This window comes from Scophthalmus maximus, chromosome 6 (genome assembly GCF_022379125.1).
Source record: "Scophthalmus maximus strain ysfricsl-2021 chromosome 6, ASM2237912v1, whole genome shotgun sequence".
NCBI lineage: Eukaryota > Metazoa > Chordata > Actinopteri > Pleuronectiformes > Scophthalmidae > Scophthalmus > Scophthalmus maximus.
Window position 1 is genome coordinate 9,046,805 of NC_061520.1, and position 18,659 is coordinate 9,065,463.

The 18,659-nt window shown below is 40.2% G+C and overlaps 2 protein-coding genes across 18 annotated transcripts in view; one reads left to right on the forward strand and one right to left on the reverse strand.

Moving 5' to 3' along the window:
• The window catches only part of LOC118309071 (R3H domain-containing protein 2), a 43,269-nt gene extending 39,402 nt beyond the window's left edge, over positions 1–3,867 (reverse strand). For 8 of the 17 annotated variants that reach the window (XM_035630710.2, XM_035630716.2, XM_035630704.2 and 5 more), the window contains exons 1-2: positions 3,612–3,866; positions 3,142–3,197 (exon numbers count right to left, since the gene is read on the reverse strand). The gene's annotated coding sequence lies outside the window, so the exon portion shown is untranslated. Of the gene's footprint in view, positions 1–3,141; positions 3,198–3,611 lie in introns of all 17 variants that reach the window. The other 9 variants (XM_035630701.2, XM_035630700.2, XM_035630702.2 and 6 more) reach the window with 3 other exon arrangements.
• A 16-nt stretch (positions 3,868–3,883) lies between these two features.
• LOC118309073 (inhibin beta B chain) lies at positions 3,884–9,633 on the forward strand. The gene is made up of 2 exons (XM_035630720.2): positions 3,884–6,164; positions 6,549–9,633. Exons 1-2 carry the CDS (start codon positions 5,783–5,785, stop codon positions 7,328–7,330), a joined length of 1,164 nt encoding a protein of 387 aa, XP_035486613.1. The 5' UTR covers positions 3,884–5,782; the 3' UTR covers positions 7,331–9,633.
• Positions 9,634–18,659: the final 9,026 nt, after the last annotated feature.

Consider the following 18,659-nt stretch of genomic DNA (forward strand, 5'->3'; position numbering starts at 1 on the left):
TAGAGTTTTTAAGGGAAGCTAGTGGGGGATTATAAAGAAACCACCTCATTAGCGAGGAAAAAACCTTAATCCCGCAAGACGACACATTTGCATCTCCTGCCTCCAGCCCCCTCACTGCCAACGTCAGCGGAAAAGATGCAGCGGAAAAGAGAGGCAGTCAAAAGTTCAGTATCAAAGGAAACGTCATTAGGGAACTCTACAAAAGGTGGCTGGAGTACTGGGATGCCTCTCTCATTCATAGTGGAGTTCTTGAGGTGACAACATGTGACCAGGCTTTATTGGGTTCTTAGCGAAATTTGAACACTCAAATTTGTGGCCAAGTCAGGCAGCATTCAGCTGTGAATTACATTTAAGAAGCAATGTCCAGACTAGACATTGATAGTTAAATCAGTAGATGCATAAACTAAAAAAATGTTAGAGGCATTCACCATCACCACTTATAAGCATAGGAATTATCAAATATTTCCAAGGACACTAAAATGCTCTAAAGCGCTACAATTTGAGTGAGAAAATAGGTCTGTAAATACACCTCCAAGCGGTTTGAGGTTGTCCACAAAGTCAGTCTGCTACTTACATCTTAGAATTGATCTGACAATTAGAAAGACAATGCCAGCAACACAGTCGTTTTGGTGGCACTGAAAATGAATAAATGGATGGATGTCTACAAGAAGCCTTTTGGCCCTTCTACTTTCCCTTCCATCTTTTCCGTAGCCATTTTAAAAATGATAAACCAACCAATGACTTTGCAGTCCTAGCATGGCCCTGAAAAAAATAAAGGGCTTCTCTCAGGTTGACCACATGATTGGAGTAAATGGGATAGCATGCGCTAATGCCACCTAATGCCACCTTGAAGTCCAACAGCCTCTTCTGCATTTGGGCAGCCAGGTAGCCTCTTTCACTGGACAGTAAGAGTAGACAGTAAATGGCTTAGAGAGAAGGTAGGAGAAGGGGGAGGAGCTGAGCAAGGATCAGTAGCCAGAGATATCACAGATAAACCTTTCGTGAACAGTTACCTGACAAGGTGCTGCAGTTACTACACGCAGCATATAACTGAGGTAAAGCCGTTAGGAAATGCTGGCAAATTGTTATTTTCATTGTAAACGTATAAACAGGCAAAATATGGCTCCTTACTAAACATAGCTTTGTTTGGAGATAACTTGCCTCTTAATTTCAGATCAAGTGTTGTACGAAGCCTATTTTGGCCCAAACATATAAAATTATTTAAGCTATACTTGCATTAAGTCAATGGATACTCAATCTAAAAGTGTTAGTTAATCTAACAGAAATCATAACAGAGGCTTTTTCAACCCCGCTTGGATCCTACGATCCAATGGTGAAATTCAACATGTGATGAATCCTGTTTTTCTTTCCCTTTGAACTGGTGAAAACCCTCCAGCTTTGCAGAAATGAATCTTAAGTCACACAGGCACCTACATCCAATCTGAGGACAGACTTGCTGCGAAGCAACCAGTCACCTCCCCTTCTGCTCTGATCAATAATTTACATCAAAGCTTGCAATGAGCGATAGATATGGAAACGGAGGATTGGAAAAACAGTGAAAACGTCAAGAGAAAAGTAGCGCAGAATATAAAGAGAAGGGGAAAAGAAGATGGACAAATAAAGATAGAGGCATGGAGAAAACAGAAGCAGGAGTGGTTAAGAGAAGAGAGAGATAGGAGCAGCAGCAACAGCACAGCGCTTGGTGCTCTGGCAGAGATCTATAAATAGCTCTTCAAATCTCTCTAGAAAAAGACACAGTCCTGCTTCTGCAGCTGCAAACAGAGATTCAGAGACTGAAGCAGATATGGATACCTGGCTGACAAATAAACACAGAGATCACGTCTTATTGGACTAAAACCACTAAGACCCTTTGGGCTTTTATAAATACTTGCTCAAAGGACATGAATACAGTAAAAGCAAGTAGATTAACTCCAACACAAGACATCACACGTTCTACGTGTGTAGGGAACAATTGTGTATCGTCGTGCATCTTGCAAACAAAACAAACGAATAAGGAAAATTGTAAAATATCAAACTTTACACTCACACTTCACCTTGTTGCAATAAAACAAACCCAACAATTTGACATTTAACAATTTGATACATTCAGCAACATGAAGACTGAAAGTTGCAGGATATAAGGGAGAATCATTTTGACGAGCAGGGGAGTAAACTACAGTACATCTTTCTCATCGCTGGCCTTAGCAACAGCAGACTGTTGATTCAATGACTCACCTCCATCAGATCATACTATAGATGAACCTTTTCTCAATGACACTGCCCTTACACCAGTAACTGGACACAGTGTTGTTTAAAAGTAGGCGCCCAGTGTACAAATGCAGAGAGATATAAGCTGGAATAGGGTCACATCTTGTATATAAAGACGGAGTATCCAATGTTTTAAACCTCAAATTGCTCACCTCGGTAACCTGTCCTTGATTTCTGTGCCATTTTCATGACAATCTCAACATCCAGCGTATGTTGGCAGTCCCTGCCGGCCATTTGCATCCAATTCTCGACAGCACATGACAAGTCGATACCTATTAATATTTATGTTTTCAGAGTCGCACATGCAGTTTTCCCAGAACAGATGTTTGAATTGCGGCCCTGACAGTCTGTGCTGTGATCCCACCTTGGTCGACTCAAGGGTCTTGCCGTCTATTTTCATCTCAAGTGTCAAAAAAAAATGTAGCACCAAAGCCAAGACACAGTGCTGGCCATTCATTGAATGTTTGCAGACAATTCCTATTTCGTACGTGAATCCTCTTGTATTTACACAAACCATGGATTGTAAAAACAGAAAAATGAAGGGCTTGTTTCCCTATGAACTGAACCTGAATGAGGGAGGGCCTAACACAAAACAGGAAACCTTAGATTAGATGGTGATAAAAGGGGGCTTATGAATGCATTTCACACAACACTGCTTCTACTTCAAAACAACAGGAGCGTAAACACAGCCTGGGGATGTGGTCTAACAATTTTTTTAGACACATTTTCAAACCAGCTTCAAAACATACTAACATCCAGTGATTAATACAAACCAATGGGGCCTGACGTCACGTTACATTTTAACTAAAAATCATGGATCACCGATTTAAAATCGTCTCGAGTCACGTATGGGGGGGAGGGAGGTCTGCTCACCGTGTCGCTGGTCGTCTGCTTCGATTCCGTGTGGGAAAATCCTGCCAAGGTCTAATCTGTGGAGAACATATGGAAGTGTGGTCAGAGCCGTGGCGGTGCAGTTGGAAATATTAGCCTATTGCCTACATGCTAACAATAGCTAGCTCAAGGCTCCAGCTCGCTTCCCCCGGCGAGTATAATTAGCCACCTAGCAACACCTAGCCTAGCCAACGTCAACCCCGCTAGCTATAGCTAGCTAGCTAGCTATAGCTAGCTTCTTCTTCTTCTTCTCTGTGTCTTCCCTAGCGCACCGACTCGGACAAAACGTGGCATTCACATTGCAGCTGGCGAGTCAAGACAAGAACACACACGGTCACGCTGAGGCGAGCCTTGTTACGAGCCGCCACCGCCACTGTCAGCTCTCAAACAAGCAGGTGCTAGTAGCTAGTAGCTAGGCGCAGGGCAGCTAGCTAGCTCCGCGAATGACTTACCGACGCTAATGCAATGGTGCCGCTAGCTTGACTCGCTCGGCTCGCCGCGACCCCGACTGTCAATATAGCGCCGCGCGAGGGGAGAGCGGCGTGAACGGCGCCGATTAAGGAGCCTCCGGCGACGGACGAGCGAGCGAGCGAGGCGGTCCGGTCTGCTCCGCTCCGGCTGAGTGACAACCAAGACGCCAAAGAATAAAAAGGGACACAACTTAAAGGGGAAAAGAAACAAAACGCTATTGCCCCGTCGTTGTTCCGTGAGTGTAGCAGCGTCACTATTTTTTTTTTTTTTTTACCCCCTCACCAACAGTTTACGTCAGCGACGTACTCCTCAGTCTCAGGGAGACGTTCAGGGTATTGTAAACTTTTTGTATACACCGACTGTCAGCATGTTTTGTCATTGAGGTGCCAAGAGGATACATCTTTTGCATAGCTCCAGTAATGGCAAGTAGAAACTCTAGTACAAGTATTATAATTATTAATCCAATTTTATACCACTGCATTCTTTTGGTTACTTGGCATTGCAATCGGTGCATCAGTATTGAGAAGATCTCCTTAAGGGGGGAGTTGTACAAAGTTTTGCTCAGAATTAAAAAAACGAGGGTACCCTGTATTGTTCTGCAACGATTACAACATCAGAGCCTCCTAGAGGCCTTCTTTTTTTTTTTTTTTAATAATGTTTGACAAGATTATAACCTGTGTGCACAAATATCCTGTGTGCATACGTTTTAAGAAGGCCAAAGGCCCACTGGCACTTGAAGGCAACTTGTAAAAGAGTATCTTGACTTACTTTTAACTGAAGTGAAGGATCTGAGTTGGCCTACTACTACCTCCTCTCCTCCACCACTTGATATGTTCCACGCATCGGGTAGAAACTATTGAATACATGAAGGATATGCTATGATCACGATGGGGGTGGGGGTGCTGTTTAGCAAAATATCAACTTTTCTTATTATTTTACAACACATCTTCATGTGTACAGTTGATGTAACTCCTAGAAGTCGCCACTGGTGGGCAGGCAAGTACTTCGGTGACGAGCTCAGTGAAAACACATTCTTGATAGGTTCCACTGATAGGACTTATTATGTATTTTGATGATAAACTTAAAAACTTGATTTGATCGTCAACACCTGTCTGTTCGCTATGTGTCAGTGTGGAAGTCTAAACAACCAAAACATGTCCTATTGTAGGACAAAGCATGCTGTCTTCAGGGTTTGACCTTCAAAATCACTAACTCTTTTTACTTACTGTACAGGTCCACAATACAGTATGTCTTTTGTTCCACTAGCTTTTTGTGCCCATGTCTCCAGAACTTAATAACATATCTAGACTTTTAGATATAATTTGCTGTGGATCTCTTTCTCTCTCTATCTCTCTCTCTCTCTCTCTCTCTTTCTCACACACACACACACACACACAAATGAGGCATACTTTTGCAACACATTGTACCACCTCGCAGGAAACATGACAGAGCCTGTTTCAAATACCGAATTGTGGTCCCCGCCTCAAAGCCTCGAGCACTTTTTCCCATTTTGAAAATACAGTTCGATTTTTGGTGACTGTATGAGGCGGATTCTATAACTGGGTTAAAGGGCACCGAATTTCAACGTTGACATGGCAAGGGTGATGGGAGGTTGCCTTTCCTGGCACAGCGTGGCACATCAACTCCCTATTGAGGTACAGAAGGGACGATTCAAATAAAACAAAAACAAGAAACAGTTCATCCCCAAATGGATGGAAATCACTGTTAAACCTGAATGATGTATCAGTGCAATGCAGCGAGTGACCTCGTGTGGCATATCAGGTGTGTCGTTTTGCCCAGACGTTTTTATCGATTCTGGGGGCCACTAAGAAGTCGGTGGTTGTGAGTCAGGAGCGTGCGTGTGCCTGCGGTGTGAGAGGGCGAGTCAGACTGATGCTTTGCCAGTAATTTCCCCGGTGCCCCGATGCGCTCATTGGTGCGTCCCTCCAACGTGTCACCACTTTTGGTGGATTACCCCAGATGATATCTTCACCTTCTGGAGGCTGACACGCCACTCCTTTCTCTCGGCTCCTCTCCTCTCGGTGTCCAGCTGCAACGCGCACCTTTGACAACATTTGGAAAAACTTTGTGACGCGTAAAGAACAGCTCAGGAGAAGGGGGACTTGAAGATTTTTATTTGGTCTTTTTACACATGGCGAGCACAAACATGCACGTATTTACTTTAGGGTCAAGGATGACGCCTTTTGCATTCCCATCATTTCTGTTTTTGGCGCACATGCTGCTGAACGATCTCTGGGTCAGTGGCTCCCCGGGCTGTGCTTCGTGTGGCTTGCCGGCAATGGAGAAGAGCGCAGAGCAGAGGCTGATGACAGAAATCGCCAAGCAGCAAATTTTGGAGAAGCTGCACCTGAAAGAGAGACCAAACATAACCCACACGGTGCCCCGGGCAGCGCTGCTCACTGCGCTGCGCAAACTGCACTCGGGGCGCGTCAGGCAGGATGGCACTCTTGAACTGGAAAACAATATACCCACCAAAGATCAAGGCTATGAAATAGTGAGCTTCGCAGATATAAGTAAGTTTTGTATTCACCTTTTTATTAAGTGACGCTGTTCTGTTTCCCTCTGTGTGGCACACGTATTGAACGTATTACGTGCGTAATATGCACAGAAATTAAGTCTGGATTGCTTTGTGAATTACTTTAGGTTGTTGGACTGTTCCTTACAATGAGGCAAAAGATGGTATCTGTCGTAACTTGTGCCCAGGGCTTGTCAAGAGCTTTTTCTAGTCAAAGTATCAATCAGATTATAATGATAAGCTAAAAGGTGTAAGATAGGTTAAAAAATAGATGGACTTGCCCTTTTTAATCTGAAACTCAACATTTCAATCGTGGTTTTGAATAATTTTTCTAAGTGAACAAAATAATCATAGTCTGTGTTGAATCGTCATTGATCCGCAGGTGGGACGGGCCACGGTGAGGAGGCTAGCCTCAGTCTCGCCTTCCAATTTCTGCAGGAGCGTGGCCAGAGTATCCAGGTACTCCAGGCGTCCCTGTGGATCTACGCCCGCTCCTCGGGGGACCCTCGGCGGGATTCCCGGCTGCCTGCCAAAGTATTCCTTTCTGCAGACGATGGGGTATCGGGCAGTAACCGCACCCTGGTGATAGAAAAGATGCTGGAGGTCCAGGAGAGCAACTGGCACACCTTCACCATCACGCACACCATGCAGGCGTTCCTCGACGGTGGCCAACGCCGCATGCGGCTTGAGGTAAGCTGCGACGATGATGGGAAGAACCTTTGCTCCATAGATGGGCCTGCTGAAACCCTCAACCAGCCCTTCCTGGTGGCCAAGGTGCGTCTCCGGGATGACCACCCCAAACACTTACTCAAGAAGCGCTCGTTGCGATGTGGGGACGAGGTAAGCGTGTGCTGCAAGAGAGAATTCTACATCAAGTTCAAGGATATCCAGTGGGACGAGTGGATCATTGCTCCTGAAGGTTACCATATGAACTACTGCATAGGTCAGTGCCCCCAACACCTGTCCGGTTCCCCTGGGATAGCATCCTCGTTCCATGCCACTGTCTTCAGCCAGCTGAAAATCAACGGCATTAACACAGCAACAACTTCATGTTGTGTTCCCACTGAGCACCGGCCACTCTCCATGGTCTTCTTTGACTCTCAGCACAGCATTGTCAAGATGGACGTTCTTGACATGATAGTGGAATCCTGTGGATGCACATAAAGGACACAGCATGAAAGACATGTTATACTTAACAAAGATTTGTTTTGTGTGTATTGCAGTAGAGACAGTCACAGAACACACAAAAACTAAGATGTGTCCTTCTTTGGACAACCAGCATTGATGTTTCTTTTCTGCGCGAGACACAGTAACTCAGGCAACATCTGATACATTTTCTACAAAATATATCCCTCATATAAGGATTCTTGACAAAATAGACAATACTATTATAAATTCATTCATTAAATCATTAGCCAGAGAAGTTTAAACCAATTCCAATAATTAAACTTTTGAATTATTTTTGGAGGCCACACAGAGAGATTAACATGATGCCTTCACTGTATTGTGCATCTTTTTTCCATTTTTGTCATATGTAGTTTGTTTATTGTGTATTACATAATTGCCACTGGAATTCAGTTCAAAGATGCAGTCAAAATATTCTATGGATCTCATGAAATTTTGAACAGAGGTAACATGACTTTCAAGACACATTAGCTATATTTCCAGTATGCTTCATATTATAGTCACATACTGTATATAGAGTCTTAATACGTCATTTTACAGAACGGTCTTGGTCTATATAATTGCTACTTTTTCAAAGCAAAGCTGTTAAAACATTGAATGAGATCCTAGATTTAAAATGTGCCTTCTTTAAGTCATGACGAGTGCAACTTGGCCATTGATTATCAGGTCATTTACCACACACACACACACACACACACACACACACACACACACACACACACACACACACACACACACACAACTTTGGCAATATTTCTAAGCTGAGAAAAGGATGTTTTAAAGACCTCGTTAAATGAGAGTTGAAACTAAGTTGTGTTATAATCACTCCCAAATTTAGATTTTCTCTTGCCACTTTTGGTCCTGTTAAAATAATTACATTTTTTCATTTCATTTTCAAGTTCTTACCCATCCATGTATAAATGTCACTAAGACAGACAATGAGAGCAAACTGTGTACTGGAGTCAATTGGGGAAACAGAGATATTCAACTGGGAGCACTGTGAAAACAAAATCAGGCTGAGGATGTTTCCTTGAGTAACACCATCTTCAAATATATAGGTCTCTGGTATGTAAGCACATACCTTTTTTTGAAATTGACCTGTCACACAGTGCTACTGGTATTCTGATAATTCTCCATTGTTTACATTCAACAAACATTTTAGCCATCTGATGAAGTTATGACATGAGCCAGTGAACAGTGAAATTGAACTGAACTAGTTCAAACAACTAAACTCTGCCCTAATGTCTGCCTGACTGCTGCTGCTGATGCATGCAGGTGGAAATATGCTTAATCAGCATCTCCACTGTATTATTTACACAAGTCAGCTAATCAGTTGGGTAACTGTGACTCTGACAGAATACGACCCCAGGGTTATTTTTCAGCAACGTGATCAAACATTTAGCTATTGCCTCAGTGTCAGTTAATGTGAAGGTCTGTGAGGCAGTTGGATCAATGACCATTTATATCTTTCAAAGTCTAAAGTTTTCTGGGATGATGCAAAATTACAAGCTTTCCAGATCTGTTAATCATTTTGGATGGGATTTCAAAACATCTTTGTACCACAAAAACAAAATCTACTGTATTATTTATAAATTGCAGCTGAATACTTTGTTGTGAATATGTAGAGTGACATAGCAATGCCTGAACAATGACCAAGTGTAGTTTATTTAAAAATGAGTAGTATTTCTACTGTACGATACGTTGCAATTCAGCACAGAAATGAATACAACTGAGAACTAATGTATTACACTGCTAGCACCAAATATGTTAAGGACACAGGCCTTTCCTACGTCTCGCCTATGTTTACACTCATCAGTGTAACATGCTTTAGAGTTCAAATTTGTGCAAAATGTTTTTGATGCTCTAGTTTATGGTTTGTTTTATTTTGTATGCACTTCCTGTCTCAGGGCTAAACGTGACATTGAGGTGCCATTTTATCATAACTTACTAAGCACTTTATCATCCTACTGTATTTTAAATGGGCCCACAGAGCGCAAAATGACAATCAGCAATATTTTCAAACTCTAAGTCTTGTTTTAATATGTGGAATTGTATGTACTAGCAGAGCACACAGATGATGCAACAATTTGTGTATACTGTATGATGCAAATGGAGCCAGGATTTGGCTTATAATTATTATCTTTAATTTTTTTATATCACACTATCAATTATGTATAACTAATTATTTGTATAGCAATTAAAAGATAACATTTGTCCTTGTATACTAAAATGACATGATTACAGTTAAAGTATATTTTTAATAAAGAAATATTTTAAATCAACCCATTGTTTCTTTTCAATCATTGTACCTCTCCTCTTTAGCCACAATGACAACACTGCACCTCAGAACAGAACGAATATATACAGCTTGAATTGAAAAATAATGTTTCTGTAAACACAATTATCTCTTACTCTCCGTGTTTTCTTAACCCCCATATGATGTTCAACTTTAAAGAACAGCAATGACATTCCTGGGTCATTGTGACCTTGTGCATTTTAAATCCTGAAAAAGTAGTTAAATACAAGTTTTTACAAACTATCTCCATAGAAATTATCTCAACTTCGAATTAAATTAATTCATAGTTTAAGTTTTTCACCCCTCACATTGCACGTTAGCTTATGATAATTCACATAAGTTGTATGGGTGTATTGTGATGTTTTGATTTACCACTTTTCAGCGTAACATTGGGAATGTTTTGATGCAGAAAATATTAGAAATTTCTTCTCACAGCTGATAACAATTTATTGTTTTTCCCCACAAGCAATATGAATATACATTTGACTAGTGCATAAAGAGTAAAACATTGGTAAAAGTCAGTTAACTAAAGTATCATGTGTTGATGGCATAGATTCAAATGCATCATTGTAAGCTAATATAATCCTTTGTATGTGAAAACACAGTCATCAATTTCCCAATGTTACCCAGCATGAGAAACGAGGTACGTGCCATGTAATCACATTGGTGCTGTCTGTAAGGCAAAGATCGTATTTGCTCATACAAATAGTGGAAGTGGGCTTATGGACTGTCTATGTTAGGAGTGTAAACAGTTGTCACATTCCCTTGGCATGATATCATTTTCACATCATTTGTATTGGGTATGTGTAACTCTCCTCTGAACTGTTAAAAGGCACACAACTAATGAAAATGAATGTCCGGCTATTTATCTGTCCCAGCTGGTTGTTGTAGCCGAGGCAGGGAAGGCTCCAACATATACACACCGACAGGCTGGAAACAGGAATGGTATAAAAAGGTAGCCAAGGAAGTTCTGGTCTGTGGAATTGGAAAACAGGTGAGCAGGTGGACCTAGAAACAGAAATAAAACTCGGGGACATCTGGTGGGTGGAGGGAGTACGACCGCTAAACGGGGCTGAGACAGAAAGTATTACATTTTTCTGTTGTATAATTACAGAAGCATAGAGACACACATCAATACATGGTGCATCACAAATGTGCACTGACCTATAAAGGTTTCTGTGCTCTAATCTTATATTTAAACTACACCTATGATATTGATTTTTAATTAGTAAGAGAATTAAAAAGATATATGAACTCATATATATAAGCAAATACATTTCAGGTTTTAAAACCAACTCAAGTCGAATCTCCTAAATAACTGTTGAAAGAATCCCTGACTTGCACTGCCAAAACCTGCCAACTCCCCCCGCACAGCCAACAGCAATGCTGATGTTACACCATCCACAATGGACTATAATCAGTGTCTGAGGTTAGTCTGCCACAAAAAAAAATTGTGGCAGACAAAATTTTACACATATTCCTTTCCAAATCACTGGTCTCAAATGTCAACTTCATGCAGGTAAATGTAGAAATGTTTGTGGCCCAGTGTGCATTTTTCTTGAGTGCAAGATATCCTCCCAATCGCTTTTTAATTTTGGAAATATTTTCTTGCTAAAGCAAAAAGTAGTGAAAGCTCCCCATTTGATATATTATCCAGCGTTGTCAAAATATTTAATAGCTTTGAATGATTCAAGCTGATTTCCATTTACCTCTGTCATCTATGCTTTCATGTTTCTTCCAGCAGGGTATATTTGCAGGTATGGGTCAATGTATACAAGGCATTTTTGCAGGACTGGCATCTTTACACTTCGAAATAAGTGAATAAATGATAGTATGGTATCACAACAGCCACTGGGATGTGGCACTTCATAGCGACTGGAAGTGAGCCACACAACTCAAATAATGGTGTGGCCAATTCATCCTCTAACTGCCAACAAGTAAGATGGCCTTTTGTTTATGATGGGTGACAAACATAGGTGACGACTGTGTGACTGCACGTGTGATGGTTTCAGAACATGAGCATGAGGGAAGTTCAGAGTTAACGTCAGTAGATGAGTACTCTTTGACAGTAGGGAGTAATTACATCGGCCCCGCTCATGGAAAGCAGATAGCTGAAACTACTCAGAAAAATAAAAGCCTACTGACTCACTGATATACTGACACACTGACCCACAGACCCGCTGTGTGCCACTAAAACCCTAATCCTTCACTCCACTCACAATCCCACAAATCCCCTGGGGAGGGTTGAGGCTTTGGACAGACTTGTCTCCCGCAGTGTCATGACAGGACAACCTGTGCATAACCCGCTCTCACTGGCTCCTTTCCCCTAATAGTCTTCAGGTAAACAGTGAACGACAGTCAGGGTGTTTAGATTAGTGCACAAATATCTACATTATTTATCATGAATTAATCATTAGATGACACATCTTCAGGGATTTGTACTATCCACGTGTACAGCTCATTGCAAAAATGCTTGAAAAGTGAGTCTGGCTATGAAGTGCCACCAGACTCGCTGTTCACTCAGACTAAATCCCTGAGCAGAGGACGGATCAATTATTCAATTTAGCCATTTAAGGTGTGGGCTAGCCAACTCAGTGAACTAGCACAATATAGTGCACCGAAACAAACATGAAGTACAGCTACAGTAACTGCGCGAATATTTCCCCCGAGATAGCTCTGTGGCAGCCTCACACATTGGACAGGTAATGGTGATATACATTTTCACTGTGCATGTTTCACGTGAGAATATCCATTCAAATTCATCCAACAGGACAATGTTAATGGAAAAAAAGTGCACAGAAGACACAGCATATGACGACAGAAAATATATCTGAACTTGTTATGTATGGACTCAGTTTGTGGAACTAATCAGTTAGGTGCCATGCTGGATCTGTAATGCTGACTGCACTCTTGCTGCAGTGTACGCATGTACTTTACTTCAAATAACTTTTAAATCCACAGGATGATCCCATTACAACAGACCCAGTTACTTGTTATGTATCAGTGTGTTACATCAGAGTTGCCTTCTTATGGAACAGTATCCTGCATCCGTCATGTGAACTCAGATAGAGCTTCACTTTCAACTTGACGTCAGCTGTCTTCCAAATATACATTAAGTTGTAAAAGGAGTACAATTTGACATGCTATCAATGATAATAATAATGGAAGTTTGTTTTGTGTATGGTCACATCTGTAGAGTACACTCGATGTGCCTTTTCGATTGTACCGACTACCCCACCCCCCAGTCAAACCAAATATTGAAACATTATATTTCGAAATAAAGCATTCCCCCCCCCCAAAACAAATAAAATAATAGTCATACATAACATTTCTCAACTCTATTTTTGAGGAAGAAACGGCTTGTCCTGCAAGACTGTATGCATTTGCTGTTAAACTGACAATGCTGTCAAAACTCGGAATCAAACCCCAACTTCTTAGTTTTTGCCACTTGGTGGCGTTGTTTAAGTGATAAAGAATATAGAAAGACTGTTGTTATGGTTGTTTTCAGTTTGGTCAGCAGAGGGCACTAAACTTTTTTTCTGGAGTTCTGTACCAGTGAAAACATCTGGCAATGAAGCTTCTGATAATTGCTGCTATTTTGGATAAGAAGCTCCCCATGACATCTCATAGTAGCCTTATTTCACAGGTAGTCTAGTCTATTTGCGGACCAAGTTTGGGAATTCTGATCAGTGCAAGTACTGACAATGATTATTGACATGTGCCCAAGGCACTCTCCTAAATTAGAAAGTGTTGGCTTTACCAACACTGTGAACTGAGCAAGTCTATGCGATAGCAAAAGTCTCCCTGGATAAACAACAAAGACCGACCTCGACCCAAGTTTTTTGTGTTATTTTGTTTGTTCATACTATTGTAAAACACATGAAAACTCACATCAGAATGATTTGGGTATCGCCTTGCTAAAAACCTTTTGCTCGATCAAGGCAAAAATCAAGAGGTCGATGGTGTCAACACACTATTGCCCCGCCCTTGAAGTTCACAAAATCCAGTACAACTAGCCATTGTCTGGATTCGACTCGTAAGGTAGAGGGGCTTTTTGAACATCTGGAGCAGGTTTAAGAGTCACTGATGACACTAAGAACTAAAGTAGGACTTAAATACAAGTAAGCTATTCTGTGAGACAGAAAACCTAGGCTAAGGACTAAAGGCGCAGTCGCTCTCTGAAACACTACTGGACCCAACCATCCAGCTTCCAATTTGAACTCTTTACTTTTACAATACTTCCTTGCTCTCAACAGATTAAAATCCCAACTTTTCTCCAGCCTGAAAAAAGGCAGGACACTATATTGGGCAAGTCCTCAGCCTGAAAGGAAATCAGAGTTGGCGCCGGAGTCTCTGGTATAAACACATCACAACATGCACATTTCAAATGCCCTACAGCATTATCGTAAAGCGTCATTTTGAACCTACCAGAGACAATGATATGATGAATGACTTGCAGCTCACAGTTCTCATTTGATAGGTTAGATGCAAAAAAGATACACAGTCCCACAGTGAAGACAGAAAAGAAAGAACTCTTTAACGTCTATTTTAGTGTCTTAAGATAACTTAACTCATACTTTCATTAAATCTGTAAATCTGTAAATCTTGTGAAAATGGACAGTAAGATTTCAGGGGGAAATCAGTCCAACCTTTTTTTTTTAATTATAACAGATGTGTATCCTCGGGTTGTGTTTCAGGGAATATGTCCAGAGGACAAAACAACTCCATGTCTCTTTCATTCCAAGTGCTACTGATATGCTTGATAGAAATTAGCAATCAATTAGCACACCGATTTACAGCTCATTTCCCCAAGAGGTACATGGCTGACTCTTGGTGACAACATTTGGGAAGGATACTGCATGGATAGGGTATCTATCGAATAGGGTATGCCCCATGTCTGGAATTGATATGACCAGCGGCAACTCAATGATCTTAGGTGCTGACTCCCCCTGGTACCACTGGTGCTCCTGGTGCATTGGCTGTTTTCAGTTTGCTGATCAGATCACATACAACAATGCAGTGAGCAATAATTCAAGCTGGAACCTGGTCAAAAGGTTTTCTTTAGTTGAAAAGTTGGACATACCTTGGTTGAGTGTCAATGTAAGCAGCCAGCCTGGCGGTACCCATAGATGGAATCTTGGACGAGCGGTCCAGAAAAATCTTGATGTAGTTTGAGGCACTGCAACAGACTAAAACAAGGGGAAATGAACACATGTGAGATGTGCCTAACAACTTACAAATCGCTTGGTCCAACACGGCTGAGGAATGGCCCAAGTAAACTGCTCTGAACTTAACCTCAGAAACCCAAACCTAGTCTGAGTGCTGTTGAGGATAGCTCTCCAAATTGTGCAAGCCCACACCCCAAAAATCAAACCAATCTGGCGGAAATACTGTGTCAGGTGTCTTGGGTGAGTTTGGGCACTCCAGGGCACTCACTTCCATGGGCAAGTGCACCATGAATGAGCCTGATTCAAGTAGCTAGTGGGGAGGACTTGCTTTTAGTTCACTGTCCTTGCGGAAAAGGCACATTGCAGGTCAACAACCATAGTTGGCACTTTCCTCATGCGTCAGATGTCAAGTGAATAGGGTTAATAACTGATAGAATTCATGTGGCCCTCTGGCTCAAATTGAAACTATGATCAATTATCTGTTGGACTTTACAACATGTAAACATTTATGTGAACAGAGTAAGTCTGATGCTGTCACCATCTTGTTGGAGTTAGTGGTTGGTAAGTCTATGAGAAAATTCCACTATTTCTCACTTGATTTATGACGTCAGTAAACATTTTCCAGAGAGGTTCATAGTCTCAATCACAAGTTTCAAGTCTTCGATACAGTATGATGTTCAGTTTGTAAAGCACGGTCTCATTTACAGTAAAATGGACATTAAAGCACCGTATGCATTGGGGCGTGGATACAGCGTGATTGACAGCTAGTGCTGCCCAATGGTTACATGGTTGCAGGTGTAGGCGGATGAGTCAGGGCCACTCCCCACTGAGTCAGGGCCACTCCCCAACAAAAACAAGATGCCGCTGATCAAAATGTTAAACTCAAGGCTACAAAACGGCAGTTCACAAACCAATGGGTGACGTCACGCTGGGTTGCCACTAGTGGAGATTCACACAAATTATATATTATCATCCTCTCCATCCTCACGCCGGAAAAAATGTTGGGAAATCCTTATGCCCAACCACTTTTAACGATAAAGTTTTGGAAAAGGAGGAGAAAGGAAATAGGATTGAACCTTTTTGTGTTTTAAAGTTTTTGAAAAACAGGTGGGTTGGGAGGAAGGGTTTTCTTAAGAACAGGGGCTGCTGGATTAAAGTAGTTCATCATCCAGCCGGAGCTTGCATCAGCACAGCTCAGGGAATTAATGTCACAGTCCTTGCTGTTCCACCTTAACCCCCACACAGGTCTTATCGCACACAATTTCCTGTGTAGACCTAATTCTGTCAAGGTGGACTAAACACAATCCATCCACTCTGGTGAGTGTATGCCAGCATCTTACCTGAAAATGTACAAATGTAACAGCCAAGATGCTCGCGGAGTTTTGAGTGTATCCTATTCAAGATTTTTTTTTCAATTTACAATTTATATAAATACAACACTGCATTCTGCTATTTCCCCTGTGACCCGATGATCATTACTGATTATTGGAATCAATACTTATATTACACTTTTTAAAAAACAGATTTGGGACTAAAAACAAAACAGAAAAAGCAAGGTCTCTCCCATTAACTTTAAAAAAATAATAATTTAGACAGAATTTAATGAAACTGTTTAAAGATGTTTATCAGATGGTGCACAAGCAAAAATTAAATATAATGTTTTCAATGCAACAAGTAGGCCCTCTTAAGTAAATAAGACACTTTACCATATGTACAGTGTTGATTATATATACAGTCACATACTTTTATTGCATACATACCTTAGATTAGATTAGATTAGATAGACTTTATTGTCCCATTGGGAAATTTGTTTTGGACACATACAGTGACTGCTGTTAAAAAAAAATACAAATAAATAATATACAAAACCTACCATATCCAGGAAAAATACATTATATAGGCTATGCTTTTCCTGGTGCATAAAACAGGATTTGCTGAGATGATGTGGAGTCTGTCCAGCTGTTGGAAGTTGTAGGTCTGCAGTGAATGCAAAACTTAATAGGTGTGCAGAGAAATAAACAAACATTTGGACATTAAATGTTACAACGATGGAGATCTAAGCGGTGTGTATGAATGTTTAACAATTATACATAACTTCTACCACTTTCTCTAAAACTGATGCTTTTGGCAACATACATTTGTGATTAAGAAATTAACAATGCCAACGCTTTAGTGTCCCACATAAAATACTGTGCACCTATAAAAGTATGTGCATATTTCTAAAGAGACATTTTAGATAATATGACCATATAAATAGAAGATGTGTAAACACTAAAGAAATGATATACTCTGTGGAGTTCTCCATTGTCCTGTAATGTAATGTAGTAGAGGACACTGTTTTTCATGGTGTTTTAGTTTTCCCTGTTGTCAGGCTTGTACTCTGCTGCCCTCTGGTGACAGCGACTTGAACTAGCAACTTGATGTAAATAATAAATAATAGAATACCCCCATTTGAATCAAATGTATAAAGAAGAGAAATGGAACATTTACACTATCACTTGCAAAGGAAAAAGGGAAAACAAAAACACAGTGTTACCAAATGTATTATCAAACATATTTATTGCAAGTTGCAAGATGCAAGCATCAAATATCTATTGTATTTACTTGGGGTGTTTGTAATGGTCTTGAGGACAGAATACACTTTATTTATACATCATATAAATTATTAATTATTATTAAGTATGTATGTAAGTATGTAATGATATTTCTCTATATCTATATTCTCTTCAACATCAAGTGTGACCTAAACAGATATTTTGCATTGCTTTAAACTACTTTATATTTCTATAAAAAGGCATCTCTATCTTTAATTCATAAAAAAAAAAAAAAAAAATCCCCTGACTTGGCCTACCGCTTGTAGAAATTGTCTTACAGTCTGGGGTATATAATCCATTCAAAACAGTACTGTGGATTACAATGACTCCAGACTGGCCAGCAAGTACAGTAGTACTACTGTCACATAATACTGTAAAACAAACAACCATTCTATTTATAAGTTACACTTGTGTCTTGCTTGCTCAGTTTTTCATTTCTATTTGTTATTATTTAGTAGAGCTCCTTTTGTGGTAATATAAAATGTAAAAACAGTAGTAAATATCTGAATATGATTCTCTACATAGATTTTTTTTCATATTGTGGATTTGTTTTAGTTGGATTAAAATACTTGTTATTACAATAACGCTATGTTACATTAAATGAAAGGCAAAATTATATTTGTGAGAGTCATTTTTTAGGGAATTCTGAAAACAACGCTGCATGTTGAAAGTCAAAAATATATTGAAGGATTTAAACATGTTTATCTGCATGGAGCAACAGTATTAACGGTGTAAACATATATTCTGAAACACAGGCCTAAGTCATCCCTTGTCAGAAAAATAGACGGCACGTTAATCTTAGTTTGTGATCAAAATCAAGACCTTTTCCAATTAGGTCCATGTGATTTGTAAATAAAAATAATATATTCAATTTGATTCAAGTGATTGTATTTTCATTAAGCGTAAATTGAGCAGAAATGTGTCTGTTTTAGTAGAAATGATGTATTTTGAATTACTTTAGTGCACATCTCTTAAAATGTATTTATTGCATGTTAAATGCATCTGAAACAAATGAAAGCACATCATAATTCATCTATAGAATATTTGAGTATTTAGGCATGGAAAATACCTGCATATATGTATTCTGGCATTATTCAAAATGTACTGCTTGAATAAATTGTTGATATAATTTCACAATTTCACAATTCAAAGGCATGATAGAATTATTATAAAACCGAACAGCATACTGCCACACTCCAGTAAAACTACTACTGCTATACAATACGTGTCCCAAATACATTCTGCAAATA